Source organism: Penicillium cinerascens (assembly GCF_028974065.1).
Source record: "Penicillium cinerascens strain IBT 15544 chromosome Unknown contig_16_segment0_segment0, whole genome shotgun sequence".
NCBI classification, from domain to species: Eukaryota; Fungi; Ascomycota; class Eurotiomycetes; order Eurotiales; family Aspergillaceae; genus Penicillium; species Penicillium cinerascens.
Genome location: NW_026695286.1, coordinates 927,068 through 948,012, shown reverse-complemented (window position 1 = coordinate 948,012; position 20,945 = coordinate 927,068). Strand labels below are relative to the sequence as shown.

The following is a 20,945-nucleotide window of genomic DNA, read 5'->3' as shown; positions in this document are numbered from 1 at the left end:
TGGAGTCATAATGCTTCCCCCGGCACTTAACATCCCAAAATGGTACGTTTGCTCTCCTTCCGAACCTGCCCCTCCATGAATCATCGCGGGGTCGTTCACCATAGTATTGACCGGGAGCCCACTAATGCGCGCTTATGCAGGCTCGAAGCCAACTCGCACCTTCTGAAACCACCAGTAAATAACTACTGTGTCTACCACCCCTCGTCACCGGCGACAGCCGGGTACACGGTGATGATCGTCGGCGGGCCCAACGCGCGAACAGACTACCACATCAACTCGACACCCGAGTTTTTCTACCAGTACCGGGGATCAATGCTTCTCAAGACTGTGGACGCTTCGACCTCACCACCCACGTTCCAAGACATCCCTATCCACGAAGGCTCGATTTTCCTGCTTCCGGCGAATACACCCCACTGCCCGGTGAGATTTAAGGATACAGTGGGTGTGGTAATGGAGCAGCCGCGGGTGGAGGGCGCAGAGGATATTATGAGGTGGTATTGTAGAAAGTGCAATGGGGTTGTATGGGAAAAGCGTTTTGTGTGTACCGACCTTGGGACGCAGGTCAAGGACGTTGTGGAGGAGTTCGGTGCCGATGAGGAAAAGCGGCGATGCAAGGCGTGTGGTGAGGTTGCGGCAACCAGGTACGCGGAAGGAGAGTTGGTACAACCTCCTTCGTGCCCCGAATGAAGCGATTCGATGACTTGAAGCAAGGAGTTCGGGGATAGATGGGGCGTTGCAATTGTATGTGTCTCATGGAATCTGATGATAGATTGGAGTATCAAGATTGATTCGATCAACATTCTTTGTATCGGCTGACTTGCACCCTTGCTCAGTGGGAAGTATGGGATAAGACAGAAGAGTTATGATTGGGGTATGATGGATTAGATTCTATATTAACTTCCAGCAGGGCCGGATATGTATATGATACGGCCCTTAAGACCCGAGTCGGGTCCATGGGGAATACATCAGCAGATGATGGACACCCAGCACAAGTAAAGAGGGGGAAAGGCAAGGGTGGAGATAAAGAGTAAGACAATTGGCAAACGAAGGCCGGGTCAATGTCCCAAGAAGGAAAGAAAAGGTATGGACACGGCTCGGAAAGAATGATGGTGATCCGAAATGTCGAGGGAATAATACACAAGGTGAAGAATAGCAGCACATCAAAACATGACTAGAACGATTGCTTCATATCGGATATCATATTCAGTGCAAGAAAAAAGTGCTGAAGGGGAGGAAAAAGAAGCATGTACTAGAAAAGAAAATGCATGCAACCACAAAAATCACCATGGAACATTATTCATCAAATGGACAGTCGATGCTCTCATGGCCATCTCGCTCACACAGAGCACACCACTTCGACTCGTCGATGACTCCGGACGACTTGCCGGCAATGGGGGACATGGAATTTCCCAGACCCCCAATGCCCTTGAGTCCTTCAAGGACGACATCCCGGCCGGTCTTCTGGGCAGGAGCATCGTCTGCGTGATCGTTGAAGTCATCAGTCTCCTTGGGGTCTGTGTGATCATCTGCCGGCGCCTCTGTAGCGGGCTGCTCGGCGGAAGGCTTCGCGGGCCCGGAGCCAAACATGCTGGTGCAGTTCAGGATGTCGTGACCACCTGTCTCGCATATCTCACACCATAAAGCATCATCATCGGAAGAGCGTTCCGACTCAGGCATCGATTCCAGTCGGCGCTGGGAGGAGTTAGAAATTCCACGTTGGTGATACTGACGAGGCTCCGACGGAGCATCGTGCCAATCATTGGGGACCACGGTGCGGTCAGAGAGACGGTGTGCATGGTTGACATCATTTACAGAAATATTGCCCGAGCTAGACGGCTTGTGCAGTTTGGGCGGCGAGAGAGTCACGGTTGAGCTGCGGTTGCGACTTCCATTGCTAGAGCTTACTCGTAGCTCTTCCAACTGCCGTTCGAGTTCCTCGATTCGGCCATTTTTGTGCTCGGAGGTCCCCTCAGCCTCTTGCAGACGTTGTTCTAGCTGAGCAACGCGCTCATGATGCTCATTTTGGTGATCCAAAGAACCATTCTGATTCGCATGGACGGCATTGGGGTTTCCGTGACTCAGAGAGTGGATGATGGCTTTCAGACCCCGAATCTCGTCATCCTTCTGGTCCAACTGGTGCTGGTTGTTTGGATTATCGGATGAAGAGTGCGCATCCTTCAGCGCCGCGGCCGAATTGTCACGCTCCTTCTTCAGTTCAAGCTTGGTTCTTTCCACTTCACCCCGAAGGAATTCAACCTCGGCCCTGGCCTCGGCCTCTCCTCGTCTGGCATCTTCGAGACCTTCTTCCAGCTCAGAGACCAGCTCCTCCAGCTGCTTAAGCTGCTGTGCAACAATCTCTACATCCTCGCCACGGTCTTGCAACTCTTTGTTCTGCTGCATGAGCTCATCGAGGCGCTGCTCGTAGACACGCTCCGTCTCCGAGGCAGCAATCTCCAAAGTATCGAGAGTGCTTCGGAAATCTGCCCGGTGGCCATCGAATTCCGCGGTCAATTGATTGATCCGTTCGTTCCTTTCACGCAGCTGGGTACGGATGGAAAGAGAATCGCTTCCCTCCATATCCTCCAACGTCCTTTGTACCTCACTAAGCATATTGGATTGCTCATTCAGCTGCTTGTCCCGGTCCAGCAACTGCTTTTCTAAACTCTTGATCTGGTCCTTCAAGTCTTGAGTCTCCGATGATGAAGGCCGCTGAATATCCGACGGTCTGCCATATGAGGAGCCGTCATCATCCAAGCTAATTCGTGACAGGGGTCGATCCGACAGCCTAGACGGCGCCTTGACGGGGCTTCTTTGGAATCCATTGGAGATAGATGTCTTGGATGCGGTAGATGGTGTGCGGAGTCCACCGAGGCTCAGTTTCGGAGGGGCGATACGAGGCGACTCGGGACGTGGAAGAGACGGACGTCGCATTCGTGGACGGGGCGTAGTCAGGGCAGGACCGACTGATTTGCTGAAATTGACCCCCCCGCGCGAAGGAGTTGTCGGAGGCCCGAAGGTGCTGGCCGACGCGGATGTAGATCGGCGTGTGACATACTTGCTGTTATTCATAGGCACGAAGATTCCCGAGCCTGGCACGGAGGTCGCAAAGTATTTCCTTCCATCGACATCGCCGTTATTCTTTCCCCGAGCGGCAAACTCGGAGCTCAGCTCGATGCCCGCGAAGCGACCAGGCTTGCCCGCAACTGATCCCAAGAATTTGACTGTCCCATACATGCCACCGGGCACATTAACCAGGTCACCAACCTGGACATCTTCGAGTGGCGCCATGATGAGGGGTTCGGCGTTTTGAGATGTGAAGTTGGGAAATTTAGTAAACGGGCCGAAGGAGGGTCAAAGGGCACGATTAGGCACAAAAACGTCAAGAGAAAGTTAGGTGGCGAGCCCAGTGTCGATCATGGTTCGTCAGGCAAAAGCAATGCCCTCAGCAACACAAAAATAGAAACTCGTATGTACAGAGGCACCGAGATATAAAGCTGGGGAGAAAGGGGGAGGGATAACAAATAAATCCATGGATCCCAAGGATCCGGCTTCTCCACCCTGCGTAATCCATTCCCGCCTTCTCTCTCCCGGTCCCCTTGCCTTTTGCATCTTACACTCCCTTCTTTTTTACTGTCTTTGCGTCGATCGCACTACCGTGGCGAGTTTCACATCATACCTGTCCAATCCTTCGGCCCTACCCTGTTCGGACAGTCTGACGCCACCGATCCCGATCGGACATAGGGAGCTCCGTACACCATGGCGCAATACTTCTTCGATCTCCTCTATAACTTCACAGATTGCATGTGCTGCTTCCCCAGCACACCGCAACTGAAGATCAACAACCGCAGTTTCAAGCTGCTGCGACTCTTGGGCGAGGTATGAGACCGATGCGCGCGTCCCCGAAAAGATAACAATCAACCGTGGCCTGAGCTGACAACGAAACCAACAGGGCGGTTTCTCCTACGTCTACCTCGTTCAAGATAAAGCAACCTCCGAACTATTTGCCCTCAAGAAGATCCGCTGTCCTTTCGGTCAGGAGTCCGTGTCGCAAGCTCTGAAGGAAGTCGAAGCGTACACCCTGTTCACATCCCAAGACAACATCATCCATTCCATCGATCACAGTGTCTCAACGGAATCGGGGTCGAAGTTCCGTTCCGATGGCGGCGATCCTGGATCAAAGACCGTTTACATTCTGCTTCCGTACTACCAACGCGGTAACCTTCAGGATGCCATCAACGCCAACTTGGTCAATCACACTCGGTTCCCGGAGAAGCGCTTGATGATGCTCATGCTTGGCGTTGCTAATGCGCTTCAAGCCATGCATCAATATCGCGTCAAAAGTGGGACATCATCCACGCGCAATGCAAAGGCCGTGCGGCGAGAGGGCGAGGAGGCGGACGCCGAGAGAACAATGCAGATGAAGCCCAAGCGGCGCGCGAGCCATCGCGCGGATGACGAGGACGAGGAGAACGAGCCATTGATGGATGATGAGGTTACTCGCAGTCAGGAGGGTGTTCAAGATGGTGCCCTTCGCCCCTACGCGCACCGTGACATCAAGCCTGGTGAGTCTCTCATTAAATGGTCAATTGGGAAATCTCTAATACCTAATTTGCAGGCAATATCATGATTGACGATGACGGTCAGTCGCCCATTCTGATGGACCTCGGCTCCCTAGCCCCCAGTCCCATTGCCATTACCTCTCGTTCCCTGGCTCTGGCAGTGCAGGACACCGCTGCCGAGCACAGCACGATGCCATACCGAGCCCCAGAGCTCTTCGACGTGAAGACCGGGTCTATCATCGATACCAAGGTCGACATCTGGTCACTGGGCTGCACCCTCTATGCCTGCCTGGTCGGCAAGAGCCCCTTCGAGGCTCGCAGTGACGAGACAGGCGGTAGTTTGAGCATGTGTATATTGGGAGGAGACTGGCGTTTCCCCGACGAAAAGACCACCACGACTAAGGGCAAGGGTAAAGCCAGTGTCGACAAGGACGACGCATCTAGCAGCAGCGGCAACTCGATCAGCGCACCGGTCAAGGAGGTGGTCCGCAAGTGTCTCCAAGTCGAGCCTTCCGAACGACCCGACATCGACGAGTTGATCCAAATCATCAAGGATACCATCAAAGAGCTGCCGGATGACGATAACGTTGCCGGCCCATCTCACTGAGCATTTTCTAATTTTCTCATTCCCACAACTTTTTCATTCTCTTCTTGTGTTTTTACTTCATTTCTTTCCATGGTACTCGGCCGGTTCCGGACTGTCTTTGTGCGTGATATGTGAATTGGCGATGTTCAGTACTCCTTCCGTAAATTGTCTCTAATTTACGCATTCAAGGCCGGGATCCTAAATCCTCGCTCTTTGCTCCTGTCTACCTTTCTTTGTCTCCTTCACTTCATGTAATACAGCGAATTTTGCACCCGTCTTTCTTACGACAGCGCTTTTTCGGTGACCCATGTTGATTCTTCGGGTTTGTCATTTCAAGGCCGTGCACTTTGTGATTTTCAATTCAAGAACATTGCACACGGGATTTCCATCATTCCTGTCGGAATGTGTACTGAATGGGGATATTTCGACGTAGGAATATGTAGTCTCTAAGGTTCAATCAGAATCATCATGACGAAACGAGCAAACCCAGATACAATCAGAACCATCTCAATAAGCATCAAAATCTCCTTCCCAAATCTCCAACTTCCTATTCCAACATGAGTGAGCACTTTAAACCCGAAACGCATGGATCACAGGTCGTCGAATGGTTCGCAGAGCGAGTAAAGTTCAAAATATGTACGATAACCCCAACATCCCCACAGGACTCCCATGCTGAAGTAACCAAGTCCTTCTATCAGGGCTCATCCGCGGTGGTCACGCCGCATGCCTCGCCGATGCCCTAGCCCACGGCGGCGCAAGCTGCATTATCTTTACCGGCCACTCGCAGGCAGAACTACAATCCATCATCGACCACCTCCACCGCAAGTACCACCAGACCAAGATAATATTCATCACGGCAGACAGCGGCAGTCTGGCATCGATGCGGGAGGCGGCGGATACCATCAAAGAGCTTGGTGTGCCCATCGACGGGATCGTTGGTTTTCCAACAGTGACGGCTGCGGCGTGGGAGCTCACAACTGATGGAATTGAAGGCCATTTTCAAAGGAATTATCTGTGTTACTTTGTTCTTGTCAAGACACTGCTGGAAAGGATGTCTGCTAGGGCGCGGGTTGTTATGGTGACGACTAGTGTTCGACAGGAGGCACCTGCGCCAACGTGGGAGGATGTGAGCTTTTCGGTGAGTTCGTTGTCAGCAAAGGCACCTTGTATATGTTTGAGGCCGTGCTGATATATAAGTTGTAGAATGGCGAGACTTATCATCCACTTGATGGATACGCGCAGTCTATGTTTGCGAACATTATCTTCGCGAAGTCATTGGCGCGGCGATCAATTGCAGCCTTCTCCGCCAATCCAGGAAGTGAGTATGATTCATGTCCTTTGGATTGCCTTCTAATGATTGCAGATACCAAAAACAACATCCAAACCTACGTCTCGACGGACGAAGTAGCCTCGTGGCTGCAACGCAAGAAAGAAGGTAAGTAGTTGCGCCGCGCATATCAGTCAGCGTTGACAACGTCCCAGCCGGCGAGGACCTGCCAATTCTACTGCAGCAAGCCCCCAAGTCCATGACACAGGGCAGCGCCACCGTACTTCGCGGGCTCCTCGATCCGGATCTCGAAGGTAAGACACCCCTCCTCGTATGCGAGTGGAGTAGCGACTAAGCCTCGGCTACTAGAACAATCTGGGGCCTTTTTGGATAACTGTCAAGTTCTCCCTTTACCGCGAGTTGACTTTCCTGCGGGAGAACAAAGCGCCGCAGCACTATGGAGACCGAGTGAAGAGTTGGTTGAGATGAAAGAGGTGACAACAGAAGAGTAGACGAAAAGAGCAAGGAATCAACGGGTGATAAGGGTAGATTGCCTTCCTATTTGGAGTCGAGTATCTAGCAAGTCGATTGAGTTTGACGATAAGAGTTGGAATTGGGGTAGCGGTGTCAAGTCCGCCAGCTTTCCGCTATGGTCTGTGTCTCGACCTGCCCGGGCCGTTGCTTTGCCTGACTTGGCTTGGCTGATACGCCATGGCGTCGTGGGCTTTGGGATGGGTCCTGGAATGCCTCATAATGCTTGGTTAGTGGCGAATTGATCTATCATAGAGCTTAAGTTTTGTGATTTGTTCCGAGTTTCCGAGTTAGACAAACGGGGTGGCAGGTGAACTTGTCATACTCAGCGATACACCTATCCGCGACATGGGTTTGACTGATTAACAGATGCCATGTCACTGGCAGAGTCCCATCGTCTTATCATTCGAGCTTCGATACCTAGGTTCTGGGTTGGATTGCTATCGATATGTTTACAAGCCGTGCACTGGAAACCTGCCACGAATATAGAAGGCGAACACAAAGAAAACGAGGCACTAAATCATAGAAATTCTATCTCACCCAGCCAGACACCCCTCAGTCTCTAACTGTCCAAACGTGGCAACTCGGCTTTTGTTTTGGTGACCGAGCGAGGCAACGATCTCCAAGTTGTGCGGGGAAGGTTTCAAGGTTGTCAGGCTCCACACCAGGCGGCTTATCGCGGCGAGTGCTGCATTCCACGCTGCAATTGGAGTCCTGGCCCAGCGGAACTTCTCCGTTTTTTCTCCCCTTGACAACTCTATCTGACTGTCTGCCGACGCGGGGGCATTTCGGCAACGAAGAGCGCTTATCATACTGTGACGTGCGGGTCGTTTACTCCTCAAATAGGCCTCGATCTGCTGCTGCTGCACGTCCCAGGGTTCCCGCATCTTCCACTATGGCGCCCGTTATTGATAGCTCGGCCATCCCTGGCACGGTCACGCTTGTTGACGTGCAACACATTCTGAATACACGTCACGTGGATGGTGGAAATGGTGATATTGTTCTTATTCCGAGTCCGTCGGCGGACCCGAATGATCCCCTGAATTGGAGTTCGAAAAGGAAGCTCCTGTCAACAGTCTGCGTGAGCGTGTTAGTCCTGGCCCCGGCATCTGGGATAGTTCCATTATTGACATATTTGGACATTTTAGGTATACATTGTTCGCTGGTATTGCCTGTTCGGTTGTTTACTCCGTTGAAACCGAACTGTCCAAGCAGACCGGATTGCCGGTCAGCACGATCAATGAAGGCACGGGGTATATGTTCTTGCTGGCGGGATGGGGACTTCTTTTCTGGCAGCCATTTTCGATGCAATATGGCAAGCGACTGACATACATCCTGTCGCTGGCAGGCATTTTGGTATGTTCCCCTGGTGAATCTAAGAAGGCCGTGTGCTAACGAACACTAGGGCACGACCATGTGGGGGTACGGAATCTTGCATCCTCGAAAGGAAATAGAATGCTAATGAATTCAACAGACCCTATGCAAACACTAACGGTCAATGGATCGCCCGAAACGTCCTATCGGGCTTTTTCACTGCCCCCATCGAAGCCCTCCCGGAGATTACGGTAACAGACGTCGTAAGTCTTCGTCCTTAACCGCGGATGAAATCCAAACGCTGACGGCATCAGTACTTCACACACGAACGAGGAACATACATGGGTCTATACGCCTTCTTCCTGGCTGGCAGCAACTACTTTGCACCTGTCATCTGCGGTTTCATCGCCCAGTACCAAGGCTGGCAGTGGGTATTCTACTGGCCCAGTGTCTTTGTCGGCTGCGCCATGGTCTTCCTATTCTTTTTCATGGAAGAGACCAACTATGTGCGGGAACAAACCGAAGATGCCATCATTGCCAATGTGCGGCTCGGCTCTTCCCACGACTTTCAAAGCAGCGACCCGGAGAAGGCTGAGCCGAAGACTGAGCCCGTTTCACCCGGAACTGGGCAAATCTACACAAAGAAGACTTATGTGCAGAAGCTCGCACTTTTGGGTCCGAAGCAGAAGCAGAATAACATGTTCCGACAGTTTTGGCAGACTTTATATTATCTTTCTTGGCCGGTCATTTTCTACGCCGGGTATGTTGCTCCTTTTTTGCGATGGGTATTTCACCGCTGACTCTCTCAGATTCTCTTACGGGTCGTATTTGATTTTATTCAATATCTTGAATGGAACTGCCTCGATCATTCTGGGCGGACCACCATATAACTTCGGGTGAGCGCAAAGGACCCCCGACCATTGTCAATCCCCAGCTAACTAGTTATAGTTCTTCTATGGTCGGTCTGAGCTATCTAGCGTGCTGCCTAGGTGTGGCTATGGGGTAAGTTTTTCCGATCTTGATTTTACACAGTATCTAACCCGACGCAGATCCCTCTTCACAGGTCGATTCAGTGACTGGCTGACCATTAAACTGGCCCGTCGTAACGGAGGCATCATGGAGGCCGAGCACCGTCTATGGCCATTCCTTGCAAATCTACTCCTGGTGCCCGGGTCCCTACTTCTCTGGGGCGTGGGCGCTGCACACGACGTACACTGGTTCGGGCTGATTGTGGCCATGTGTATACTGGCCTTCACCAATACCTGCGGTATTACCCTGAGTGTCAACTACATGGTAGACAGTTACCGGGAGCTGAGTGGAGTAGCGATGGCGAGCGTGATTTTGGTGCGCAACACCATGGCCTTTGCGATTGGCTACGGTATTACGCCGTGGATCGAGGGCATGGGCTACCAGAACTGCTTCATCTCTGCAGCCTTCGTCGGTATGGCATGTGCGGCGGTCTTCCTTGTGATGATCAAGTATGGCAAGGCATGCCGAGTGCGGAGTCGGGAGAAGTACTGGCAGATTGTGCAGGAGAACTGGGAGAAGGGGATGGGCCATTAGGGATGGTAAGGGTAGAAATGAATGACGAATCGGAATATAATTGATTTAAGAATTTAATTGATTTAATTGCCTTACAACCTAGATCACGTCGATATTCCAAGCTTAGTGAGCGGAGACTCGGGACCCCCGCAATTGTAGGCTGCACACGTCCGAGCATCTTCGGTGTGAGCCATTGCCCGGCAACATCTCGGGTTAACATGAATATCGAGATCAAGCCAAACTGATCTTTCCCTCTTCATCATAAAGTATCTCACGAACCTTGACAGACCTCAGATGATCCACACCCCCAGAAAGCTCACAGTCATGATAAAACAAGTACCAGCGTCCCTGGAATTCAACAATGGAATGATGCGTCGTCCAACCGAGGACCGGCTCCAGGATACGTCCCTGATAGGTAAAAGGACCAAAAGGCGAATCTCCCGTAGCATAGACGAGATAATGCGAGTCACCGGTCGAATATGAGAAGTAGTACTTTCCACGATAGCGATGCATCCACGCAGCTTCAAAGAACCGTCTTTCATGATCATCCGCCGCAATCGGCTCGCCAGATTCCGTCAGGATTTGAAGATCGCGAGGTGGTGAGACAAAGCTCAACATATCATCGGAAAGCTGAGCGACGCGAGGACAGAGCGCCTTCACCCCAGAACCAGACGGTTCATTAGGACCAGACAACGAAGCATCAAAGGCCAGACCATCCACCCCATCCTCTCCAACCCCCTCGCCGCCTTTCCAACATTGCAACTGCCCGCCCCAAAGCCCCCCGAAATACAAATACGCCTTATCGTCCTCGTCCACAAAAACGGCCGGGTCAATGCTATAACTCCCCTTTATGAAGTTATCCTCGGGAACAAACGGACCCTCGGGAGCGGTGGAAACAGCAACGCCGATCCGAAATATACCCTTCTTGTCGCGTGCGGGGAAGAAAAGATAATATTTCCCATTCTTGAATGCTGCATCGGGAGCCCACATCTGCTTTGAGACCCAGGGAACGTCGTTGGCAGAGAGTGCGATGCCGTGGTCGGTGACGGGGCCGTCGATTGAGTCCATGGAAAAGACGTGGTAGTCTGTCATATCGTATTGGTCGCCATTGTCGTTGAAGGCGATGGTGGTTTCCCGGTCGTGGGATGGGTAGATGTATAGTGTGTTGTTGAAGACGTGAGCAGAGGGGTCTGCGGTGTAGAGGTGTGTTATGAGAGGGCTGGGCATTTTGGATAGGTTGTTGATTTGGCGATGGGGTGGTAGTCGGCGTGGTATAGCTCAGGTTGTATAACGTATTGAGCGGTGGGGTATACAATTGGTTGTAAAGGCACGACACAACCCGGCGGTAATTAAAAAGAGCTATAGAAGCCTCTCTTCAATTCGGGCACTTGGAAGTATTTATTCACTCCGATAAACCGCCGAATGACACGGGTTTAACCGTAGCGGCTAAACTGGGGTAATGCGGGGCCAATTCCGAATGAAATAGGCAAAGCGGCTGTACTCACCATTCATCCCCCAAAGTTACAAAAGCTCCCGCGTTTGATGCACTCAATTATAGCCTTATACCAATTTCGAGCTAGAACCTGATTCGGATGAGATCATTGATATTATCCATGATGTCCAAACTACTCTCTCGGTCTGCGGGAATTCTTCCTGGACTACTATTTTCACAAATAATGGCCAGCGTCTCTTCCACCGTGCATACCTTGCCTGCACCGGCCAATTCTTTCAGCAGATGTGCGGCGTGAATTTGATTACCTACTACGCGGCCCGTAGTTATCTTCCAGGTGAGTCCGTGCTGTTGAGTTCTCGTTTTATATACGCCTGGCTACACTTAATTCGCAGATGTAGCTGATACTTTTCGATCTAGTATTGGATGACGGCGCTCTAGGAATATCTTGGCATGGACGATGTGAAGTCCCGTATCCTCGCTGCGGCAATAGGTATGATGCAACCATTGGGCGGCCTCCTCGCCTTTTTCACTAACGATAGACTCGGTCGCCGACTGCTCATGACATGGAGCGCAGGAGCCATGACTACTAGTATGGCTATGCTTGCCGGTAAAACATCGCCAAAGGCCCAAGGCAATACTGCTGCTCTGGTGGTGGCCGTCATTGCGCTTTTCTGCTTCCACTTTATCTTCTCAGTCGGATACTCCCGCCTGTTCTTTCTCTACGCTGCCGAATTGGCTCCTCTACAGGCCCGTGCTACCGTCAGTTCCTTCTCCATTGCGACCGTGTGGGTCTTCAACTTCCTGCTTGCTGAAGTGACTCCCATCGGCTTCAACACTATTCACAATAAGTACTACATTGTCTTCGCGGTCACCAATGCCATCAGTGTCACATCCGTGTACATTCCCCCCCCCCCGAAACCAAGGGGCGGTCGCTTGAGGAGATCGATGAAATCTTTGCCCATTCGAAGAACATCTTTGACCCGCCTGGCGTGGAACGCCGCATGCAAAAGACTCTCCGGGTCAGTAACCTTGTTAATCGTCCGTGCTCGGATAGCTGTGGTGAGGATAACAAATACGTCAAGGAAGAGGTCAAGGCTTGAGCCTGGACCCAGCGGCATTCTAATCAGCACTTACGATGCCTGATACAGTAATATTCGAAATCAGCTCTACCCCTAAGAGAGAGAAAAAAATAAAGGTCACCTGTTTCTAGAAATTTATAGTACCCGCAATTATTATGTCAACATGCACTGCGTGGTATTGGAACATGCTCAAGCCTGCCACGTGTATTTGTGGTTGGCTGCATGCATAAACAACGGGATTTGAAATATAGCGGGATAAACAGCGGGATTTGATTAAGATACACATACCGTTATCTTGCAAATGAGTACACAGAGTCCAATACTACTGCATATAGACCAGGTTTTATCTGGCGGTCGCTTTGTTCACCCTTTTGCTCAATGAGCCTGAGCAAGGTCGAAGAAACTTTTGATCGTAGGTCTTGGGGTTCGTGAGTATACCCAAATACATGTGACCTGGAGCTAATGCGCAGTGCCTGGAATTAGTTGGCCCATCCTCGGCTGAACAGCCCCTCAAATAGTTCAGTTGCTGCAGGAGTCGTATGCAGGAGTCGTAACACCGGCCTTTGATATCTTGATGGTGCTTGCCCTATTCCAAAACAGTGAAGTTGCAGTTCCACTACTGCTAGCTATCTGCAAGAAGCTATCTCGAGTAGATTATGATGTTAAATAACAAAAATACCACCGTACAGACCAGCAAAACCTACCGTGTCTGCTTGATCTGCTTACACAGATCATCAAAAATGACGTTGCAGGTTACATAACATCCCTGCATTGCCTAGAACAGGTTATTACGTTTGTTTTCTTTTGCCTTGTTTTCTACTTGACAGCGTATTAACCCGTGGAAAGGCTTGCATGTTGCAACTATGTAGCGGTCTAGGTCATGTGGCGGAGTGAACTCCTAGAAGGTGGATGAAATGGCTGGATGGATGGATTTCCCTGTGGGGAAATGTGTATGCCAAAGCCCCCGAATTAGGCATTACATGCATAGTTAGTGCGTATCTGGGAAGTAGGGATTGCCTTTCACTTCAGGTTTGAGACTACCCAAATGAGGATAATGAATTTTTTATATAAAATGCCCGGAGTCGAAGCTCAAGAACCCATGCATTGACCCATTATCTTTTACAAACACCCAAACAGACCTCAATTTTACAACTGAGAAACCTGCGTGGAATTTCTACCGCCAAATGGACGAAAGCAGTGTCATAATACAGGCTAATAGCCTTCTCCAAGAGCTGATTTCCGCACACGACGAGAAGTATCATATTGGTACTGTGGTAAGCGGTATTTATGACACAGCATGGATATCTATGGTCTTGAAGAAGCCCAACCCTTCCACGGCCCAAGAATGGGCCTTTCCTGCGTGTTTTGACTTTCTACTCCAAAACCAAGCTGAAGATGGAGGGTGGGGGCATGAACATTCGCTTGTGGAGCGTGTCACATGTACCCTTGTCTCTCTCTTATCCATTTTGAGGCACCTTGGTGTATCGGAAGGTGCTTCAGTGAAAGACCAAGTGGACTTACAGTACCAAGCAGATAAAGCCATTCAATTTGTCAAGTCAAGCCTGCCAAATTGGGAGCTCGCGTCATTAGACACTGGCATTCCAATAGGTCTGGAACTTTGGTTGCCCGTTGTTATTGAAAAATTGGAAGAAGAAGGAGTGTCATTCGATATTCCTGGTAAAGACCGTGTAATCAGGTTGCGCCTGGAAAACCTCTCCCGGTTTCCAGTGGAGGTACTCTACAGACCTAGCGGCTTGTTTCAGCCTTCGCCCTTGTTCACCCTCGAAGGGTTGATCGGAATTATCGACTTCGGCAAACTTAGACATCAAACGGTCTTCGGATCTATGTTCTCATCTCCATCATCCACCGCTGTTTATCTGATGGAGTCGCCTGATTGGGACCCTGCCTCAGAAGCTTACCTAAACCATGTGGTGGAACACAGCATTATCAAGCATAATCGCGCGGTGCCCGGGATGTTCCCAACGTCAGTGTTTGATATTGACTGGGTATGTCATAACCAATTTATTTTCGTGAGTGTAACTTGCGCTGATTGCTTCTCAAGGTTCTCAACATCTTTGTCGAGGGTGGTTTCAACCTGAACAAGCTCGATGCCAACGCTGTAAAGGTCCTAGGAAACATGATCCTCCAACGTCTGGAAAAGCAGGATGGAATTATTGGGTCCGGTGAAGACACTGCGATTTTAGGATTCAAGTCCCCTTTTTTTGCTGATCGCTCCTTCCCTAGATTTACTCATTTGTCCCGATTCCGACTCTACAGCGATGGCACTCAAAACAGTTTATCACTCCCCTGGAACGCGCCTTTCAGCTCAGAATATGATTAATGCATTTGAGGGCGAGAAGAACTATTTCACATATAGCGGCGAACGTGACCCCAGCATTAGCAGCAATGCCCACGTTTTGCAAGCACTAGTGCTTGATTCAGCTGCAATGAAACATACCGCCTCCATTGAAAAGTGCGCTCGATATCTCTGTGAAACATGGAGGAACGCAAACAAGCTTGTTCGGGATAAATGGGTGAGTTGCCGCATGAGTGGCTACACCGAATGTACAATGTCTCATTTTTGCACTGGTTAGAGCCATTCCGAGTATTATGCTACCTCTACCACGACTCAGGCCCTAGTGGACTACATGCTCCGCTTTGAGTGAAAAGCGCGTGGAGCCTTTATCAGAAACCCTACTCAAGACCCTTATCCCTCTGACCCTTTTCCAAGCCGTGCTACGGATCCTTCTCACGCAGAACCCTAACGGGTCTTGGGGACAAACAAGTCTTCGAGAGAATACTTCGCTTGCGGTCATCACGTTGAAGAGTACATGGTCTCTTCCCTTCGTGTCTGCCACTCTAAGCCAGGTAATGGATCAGGCCATCAAGGAAGGCCAAGCCTTTATCTCTGCAAATATGGACGCACCATTCAACGATTACTCCTGGAATGGAAAATGTGCTTACGGACTGCTATCTATCTCTCGTGCTGCTGCATTGAGCGCACTACTGGGAACACGACCGGCAAGAGAATATTCAAAAGATGTAAAGTCTTTATTTCATATTGAAATGGGTTTGATTGCTAAGCAAGCCAAGCTGCTGTAAATAGTAAGATCCTTCGCAGACCTACCCAATTGGGTCATTGAGGCCACCGCTTTTGAAGCGGTTTTTATTTTGAGGGGAACTCAAAAATCACTACCTTTGAAGAGAGAAATGGCTTCGACGAAGGATTTTCAATGAGGCTAGCCGTCATTTGCATCACTCTGAACTACCACAAGAAGTATTTCCTTAGCAACCGCTTCATTTATGGTATGCTCGAGCTTATGCACTTCGTATACCACATCGATAACCTTATCGATACGGATCTGAGTGACCGTTCGCCGGACACTCTCCAGTTGATTGAAGATTCACTTCATCAAATGTTCGCATTTGGGGACATTTCCATCTTTCGAAATGAAAACGGGATGAGCGAGTCCATCCTGGGTTATCAGGGCAAAACAATTGCTATGAAAACCCCGCCATGTAGCCCGGGATAGTGCCGCCGCGTGGCCATGCTAAAATGCTAAAATCATCGGGATACAAACAACATCCGACTCCTCTTGAAAATGCCGACTTATCTCTATACAGGACTCTGGAGAAACCCCCCCTCCCCTTTTTGTAACCCTGTGGCTGCCAAAAGTTAAAACTATAATAATAATGCTCTCCTTTCCTCATGTTGGCGCCCTTGTTGTGCTACATGATTCCCGAGATCCTCATCTAAGAGACGATCTGAGTATGAGTAGCACACAATGCCAAGCCCCATTTCTGAGCCAAAGTGTCCAGACTAGTCCACATTTGCCTTCGCAAAGTCGACTTGCCGATTCTGAAGCAGCTAAAGAAAGGCATCGACTACAAAACAAAAATGCTCAACGCAAGCACCGTATGCGTTTTTTACACTTTTAATACATTTACTGCCTCGATTCCAGAGTAACGCGTTTTTCCACGGTTCTGGGTCTGCGAAAAGCGGCGCAAAATGCTCTACACTCAAGAGACCAGGGTTCCCCGCAGGAGAGTTCGGTGAGTTGTCAGTGTGAAACCGAAGCCATTTGGTCTTCTCGAGTTGCGCCTGTCAATGCATTGCCAACCCCACTCAACAGTCAGTACGAAGCCTCTCCAAGCCACAACATTGATACTGGGCTTGACGACCGCATAAATATCGACCCGCTCCCTCTAAAAGACATTCCGTTCAATATCGATGGCTCAGACCAAGCAGATGTCGGCTTTCTCGAAGGACACGCTTCAGATCTCTTTTCAAACGACACACCGGGGCTTAGAGTTGAGTCTAGAATATCACCTTTGTCCCTTGAACTTTCAGGTTCTAGACTACAAAATTCTACCCCCACGACAAAAACAAACAAGCAGTGGACTGCTTGCAATACATATAGCCTCTAAACTGGGATTCACTTCCATTATACAGGTGCTACTCAAGAATGGAGCCGACCTCAATCTCACCGACAATCGAGGGTGGACTGCGTTGAATTATGCCGTTGAAGGCCGCCATATTGAGTCCATTAAGGTGCTGCTCCATTGGGGTGCGGATCCTTTAGTGGCTGACCGGTCTGGCCTAAAAACTCTTCACTTGGCAGTTAGCAAGAGACACTGTAGCGTGGTGTACCTCTTGATGGATCATGGTGTAGATCCAAATCTCGCAATAATAGGCGCATAATACAGAGACAATTTCAAGCTGATGGTAGATGTCAACTTAAATTGTTGACGCTCTGGTATAAAGGCCCGTTCCATATACTGCGTTGTTACGTAGCTGTCTGGTCTGCCGTTCTGTTTCGCTCTGTCCCATCTTTACTGTCTCCATCTGTCTGTCATTTCTAGTCTTGCGACGAATCCACGGTAGGCAGGCGGTCGGTTGGAGGTAAATGGTGGGTCTTGATTACATCTGCAGTCAGGCTGTAGAGCTGGGAAATTAAACTCAAAGAGTGTGGGAGTGAATCTGATTTCGAATATCACTCTAAATTACAGTTTTTCAAGTCATAGAGAAATCGGCGTCTATTATTGGAAGACGGGGATCTGCAGCTAATCCCAATATAGACTAGGTATTTCAGCATATGGTTCGGGCCGTGAGTGTAAGGCGGGGAATCTATTTTCGAATATAGCAGTATCACACAGAAATTGCGCAACTCTCTCTCTCACTTATAGCCTAAAAATAGGCCTAGCCGGTTCTCATCCTCCTGTGCCAACGCCAACGCTTCCTCCCACTCCCGCTCCATGCGTTCAAGCATCTGATCAACAGCCTCAGTCTTAGCCATCAAAGGCGGATCTATCACTCCCTCATCAAGGAATGATTCACTGTGATCTAACGTCGGGTCATATACCCATGGCATACCCTGCGCTTCAACAGGGGACTCGCAGCCCTGTAGCCCGATGAAGCGGCCGAAGCGACGACGCTTTGTTTCTAGGTCAATGGTTCGTCCCTTTTTGCCTTGGCTGCCGAGCCAGGGGTGACTTGGATGGGGTAGCACGCGGATTCTGGGACTGGGGGTGAGATTTGGTGGTAATGACAGGCGAGATTGTCGAGTTGGGTTGCGGTGAGGAGGTGGTATTGGAGGAGGGTGTTTGGGAAGTCCGGGTGGGCTCGGCCTTCGATGCAGGATACGAGGGGCTGGAGGCGTGTTGAGAGGTGGTCGAGGTAGGGTTGGAGTTCTGGGGATATGCCGGATTTTAGAGATTCTTGATTGGGCGGTTGGAGAAGCAGTTGAGGTTCTGGCTTCCGGGGGCCGAATTTTTTAAGATTCCAGAAATGAGGGCTCGAAGGCATGATGAAAGTCTAAAGTATGAGTGAGATAGAGACGGAGTGAGTAGAGTTGATTAACCGATGATCTTAAATGTCGAGACCGAGGTCTCATTATGTGTAATTCCAAAATCCAATTATCCTAACAATGGCGAAGAAATAGACAACGGGCTGAAACGTCCCGAAATAGCGCTCTTTGCAGTTTCGATCAACACAAACACATCGTGCCCTTTGTGTCAATCATAAACGACATAAACAAATGCATCCTAAAACACTAAAACACCAGGATCTCGCGATCCCTTTGTTTTCAACCAAAATAAAACCGAATCATGTTGATCGTATCCTGAAATAGCCATGGCGACAATGACTAAACAGCCAGGCTGTTCATGCCTGACGAAAGATCTGGTTCGTCTGCCACAGGCGGCAACCCGACGTATTTGTTAATCCAGTTAAGCACTGTCCGGTGCCACAGGAGTGAGTTCTCAGGGTTCAGAACCCAATGGTTCTCGTCGGGGAATGTGAGGAAAGCGCTATCAATACCGCGCATTTGAAGCACATTGAAAGCTGCAAGACCCTCGGCGATTGTAAGACGGTAGTCCAGTTCATTGTGGATGATAAGGTGGGGTGTCTGCCATTCTCCAGTGAATCGAGAAGGATCCCATTCAGCCCAGTTTTCTGGAACTTTCCAAATGGGGCCCTTCAAGTCGTGCAGAGGGAAGTACTGCTCTTCACTAGCCAGCTGCGAAGTCATGCTGAATACTCCGTCGTGGGTGACGAGGGCCTTGAATTTGCGGCCAAGATCGTGTCCTTGGATCCAGTTCATCATGTAGCCGCCGTACGAGGCGCCAAGCGCGACGGCCCGTTCGGTATCAACGTAGTCCAGGTTTTGCTCGATATATGCAAAGCCCTTAACAAGGTCTTCATAGGGACGTCCGCCCCACTGGCCGCGGATGGCATCGGTGAATGGCTGCCCGTATCCAGTACTTCCTGTCGGGTTAGGCGTAATAACGACATAGCCCTGTTCAGCGAAGACAGCGGGGTTCCACCGAGTGCTCCACTGGTCATTCCATGCGCCTTGAGGGCCACCATGGATCAGGTAGGCCAAGGGGTATTTCTCGCCGGGCTTGAAGTAGGAAGGCTTCACCACAAAAGCATGCACAGGGTGGTCCTCCGCACCACGGAACCAAATCTCATCCACTTGAGCCGGCGATAGACCAAACGATACTCCACCGCGACCATTTGAAGAGACTATTTGGACCTCATCGGGGTTGGCTGGGTCAAGAATAGACCATATGCTGTTGTCGACAAGGCTGCTGCTGGAAAGGAACAGCTTTGAAGAGCCAACAGCGGCGGGAGCTACATCATTGACAAATCCTGAACGGGTGAGTCTCTTCAATACATCAGGCTTAGCCTCCTTGATGTGTTCCAGAGGAAGCTGGAAGAGCAGTCCGCGTCCGAGTTCTTCGGCCTGAATGAGCAACGACTTGTCGTCGTAAGCGAAGGAAATAGACGAAGGACTCAGATCCCACTGTCCCTTGCCATCGGCAGACTCGAAGACCTCAATCATATCTCCATTCCATGGGTTAGGCACGTAGAGAATGCGATTTTTGTCTGACTCGTAGCCATCCGTAGCCATAGCTAGAAGGGCAATAGAGCCACCGTCCGAAGACAGAACAGGAGACGACATTGCGCCCCTGAGAGCATTCACCTTGCACACTTTCGCATCGGATGCACTCATGCTAGTCCAGGAGAACATAGGGGCATAGTAGCACGAACAGGCGGTGTGTGTGGCCGGGTTCACATCCGGGTCTTTGGCAATGAATACGATAGCGGACGGGCTGATATCAAAGTCGCCCGTGCCTCCAAATGGAGGGATAGGAGACTCAACAGCACCCAAACCCGAGACCGAGATCAAGTTCGTCAGACCCGAAACGGAGAACTTGCCTGCTTGTCTACGAGCCGGGGCCAACGGTGCCTGCTGCAGCAGACCGTACCAAATAGCATTCTTCTGAGGCTCAATGTAGGAATCCCAGTGTCGAACAAAAAGCGACGTGTACAGACGTCCAGACGTGTACGGCTTCTTGGCATCATGGGGGTTATACAAGGAGCCGTCGGGGTTGGCCTTGCCGCTGACGGCGAAACCGATCTTGCCAGGCTCGATGACAGTGACTTTCAAGTCGGAAACAGGGCCTGGGACGGTGCCTGCAGTGTAAGTCTTATCGACCGCACGGGCATCGCCGATGATGAAGCTGGTGTTGCCGTTGGCCTTGGTCTTCAGCCAGACGAGCTGGTCGCCCGCGCCGAGCCATTGCGGGTTGCTGGCACCGGGGTCGTTAGTGATGAGGGCTGATCGGCCGGATTCGATGTCGAGGACGCGGATCTCGTTCGTCTTGGAATGCGACTCGAAGGAATACGAGGTCTGGGTATAAACGGCGAGGCTACCCGCTGCGTTGGGGGCAGCTGAGGACCGCCTGGGGGCACCGAGGAGAACCCTGTATCTGGTCAATTGAGATGCCCCAAAAAACAGCTCTGATAACACCAGATTGTATCATGCTTTTAAATAGGAAAAATACTCACTCGGGTGTGAACTTCATGGGGCGAATGGCCATAACAGCTTAGCTAGCTCGAGATGAGGAGATAAGATAGCCAGCAAGGACCTTTCTGGAGACTGGAGCTCTAGCCTAGCCGACAAGGATGCGACCGAGAAAAGGCAAACCCTTAAACGCGGAGAGGAAGAGAGAGCAGCGGAGAGCAGTAACGAGACGAAGAGGGACTGAGAGTCTGAGGAAGGAATCCACGAGGTCCCCGGAGTTGGGGATGCAACGTGACCCATGC

The 20,945-nt window shown here is 50.6% G+C and overlaps 10 protein-coding genes across 10 annotated transcripts; 6 read left to right on the top strand and 4 right to left on the bottom strand.

Annotated features, from left to right (window-relative positions):
- Window positions 1-10: 10 nt before the first annotated feature.
- N7498_000351 (3-hydroxyanthranilate 3,4-dioxygenase) lies at window positions 11-687 on the top strand (the record flags this gene model as incomplete). The annotated part of the gene is made up of 2 exons (XM_058447414.1): window positions 11-42; window positions 141-687. The coding sequence occupies 2 exons, from the start codon at window positions 11-13 to the stop codon at window positions 685-687; spliced, it is 579 nt and encodes a 192-aa protein (XP_058312825.1).
- Window positions 688-1,293: 606 nt separating this feature from the next.
- On the bottom strand, window positions 1,294-3,288 carry N7498_000350 (CAP-Gly domain containing linker protein BIK1; the record flags this gene model as incomplete). Its single annotated transcript, XM_058447413.1, has 1 exon — window positions 1,294-3,288. One exon carries the CDS (start codon window positions 3,286-3,288, stop codon window positions 1,294-1,296), a length of 1,995 nt encoding a protein of 664 aa, XP_058312824.1.
- A 468-nt stretch (window positions 3,289-3,756) lies between these two features.
- N7498_000349 (putative serine/threonine protein kinase ENV7) lies at window positions 3,757-5,166 on the top strand (the record flags this gene model as incomplete). Its single annotated transcript, XM_058447412.1, has 3 exons — window positions 3,757-3,876; window positions 3,950-4,562; window positions 4,616-5,166. 3 exons carry the CDS (start codon window positions 3,757-3,759, stop codon window positions 5,164-5,166), a joined length of 1,284 nt encoding a protein of 427 aa, XP_058312823.1.
- A 536-nt stretch (window positions 5,167-5,702) lies between these two features.
- Window positions 5,703-6,767, top strand: N7498_000348 (putative oxidoreductase, short-chain dehydrogenase/reductase family; the record flags this gene model as incomplete). Its single annotated transcript, XM_058447411.1, has 5 exons — window positions 5,703-5,781; window positions 5,844-6,283; window positions 6,349-6,463; window positions 6,509-6,580; window positions 6,628-6,767. The coding sequence occupies 5 exons, from the start codon at window positions 5,703-5,705 to the stop codon at window positions 6,765-6,767; spliced, it is 846 nt and encodes a 281-aa protein (XP_058312822.1).
- A 1,071-nt stretch (window positions 6,768-7,838) lies between these two features.
- N7498_000347 (putative MFS transporter) lies at window positions 7,839-9,820 on the top strand (the record flags this gene model as incomplete). The annotated part of the gene is made up of 8 exons (XM_058447410.1): window positions 7,839-8,032; window positions 8,092-8,299; window positions 8,349-8,365; window positions 8,418-8,520; window positions 8,572-9,017; window positions 9,067-9,153; window positions 9,206-9,259; window positions 9,307-9,820. 8 exons carry the CDS (start codon window positions 7,839-7,841, stop codon window positions 9,818-9,820), a joined length of 1,623 nt encoding a protein of 540 aa, XP_058312821.1.
- A 210-nt stretch (window positions 9,821-10,030) lies between these two features.
- On the bottom strand, window positions 10,031-11,026 carry N7498_000346 (glycoside hydrolase family 43 protein; the record flags this gene model as incomplete). Its single annotated transcript, XM_058447409.1, has 1 exon — window positions 10,031-11,026. The coding sequence occupies one exon, from the start codon at window positions 11,024-11,026 to the stop codon at window positions 10,031-10,033; it is 996 nt and encodes a 331-aa protein (XP_058312820.1).
- A 508-nt stretch (window positions 11,027-11,534) lies between these two features.
- Window positions 11,535-12,352, top strand: N7498_000345 (uncharacterized protein; the record flags this gene model as incomplete). The annotated part of the gene is made up of 4 exons (XM_058447408.1): window positions 11,535-11,586; window positions 11,645-11,646; window positions 11,691-12,119; window positions 12,176-12,352. 4 exons carry the CDS (start codon window positions 11,535-11,537, stop codon window positions 12,350-12,352), a joined length of 660 nt encoding a protein of 219 aa, XP_058312819.1.
- A 1,163-nt stretch (window positions 12,353-13,515) lies between these two features.
- N7498_000344 (terpene synthase family protein) lies at window positions 13,516-15,864 on the top strand (the record flags this gene model as incomplete). Its single annotated transcript, XM_058447407.1, has 5 exons — window positions 13,516-14,337; window positions 14,394-14,514; window positions 14,576-14,865; window positions 15,002-15,429; window positions 15,492-15,864. 5 exons carry the CDS (start codon window positions 13,516-13,518, stop codon window positions 15,862-15,864), a joined length of 2,034 nt encoding a protein of 677 aa, XP_058312818.1.
- A 1,644-nt stretch (window positions 15,865-17,508) lies between these two features.
- Window positions 17,509-18,137, bottom strand: N7498_000343 (uncharacterized protein; the record flags this gene model as incomplete). The annotated part of the gene is made up of 2 exons (XM_058447406.1): window positions 17,509-17,766; window positions 17,826-18,137. 2 exons carry the CDS (start codon window positions 18,135-18,137, stop codon window positions 17,509-17,511), a joined length of 570 nt encoding a protein of 189 aa, XP_058312817.1.
- A 340-nt stretch (window positions 18,138-18,477) lies between these two features.
- N7498_000342 (oligopeptidase family protein) lies at window positions 18,478-20,719 on the bottom strand (the record flags this gene model as incomplete). Its single annotated transcript, XM_058447405.1, has 2 exons — window positions 18,478-20,602; window positions 20,688-20,719. 2 exons carry the CDS (start codon window positions 20,717-20,719, stop codon window positions 18,478-18,480), a joined length of 2,157 nt encoding a protein of 718 aa, XP_058312816.1.
- Window positions 20,720-20,945: the final 226 nt, after the last annotated feature.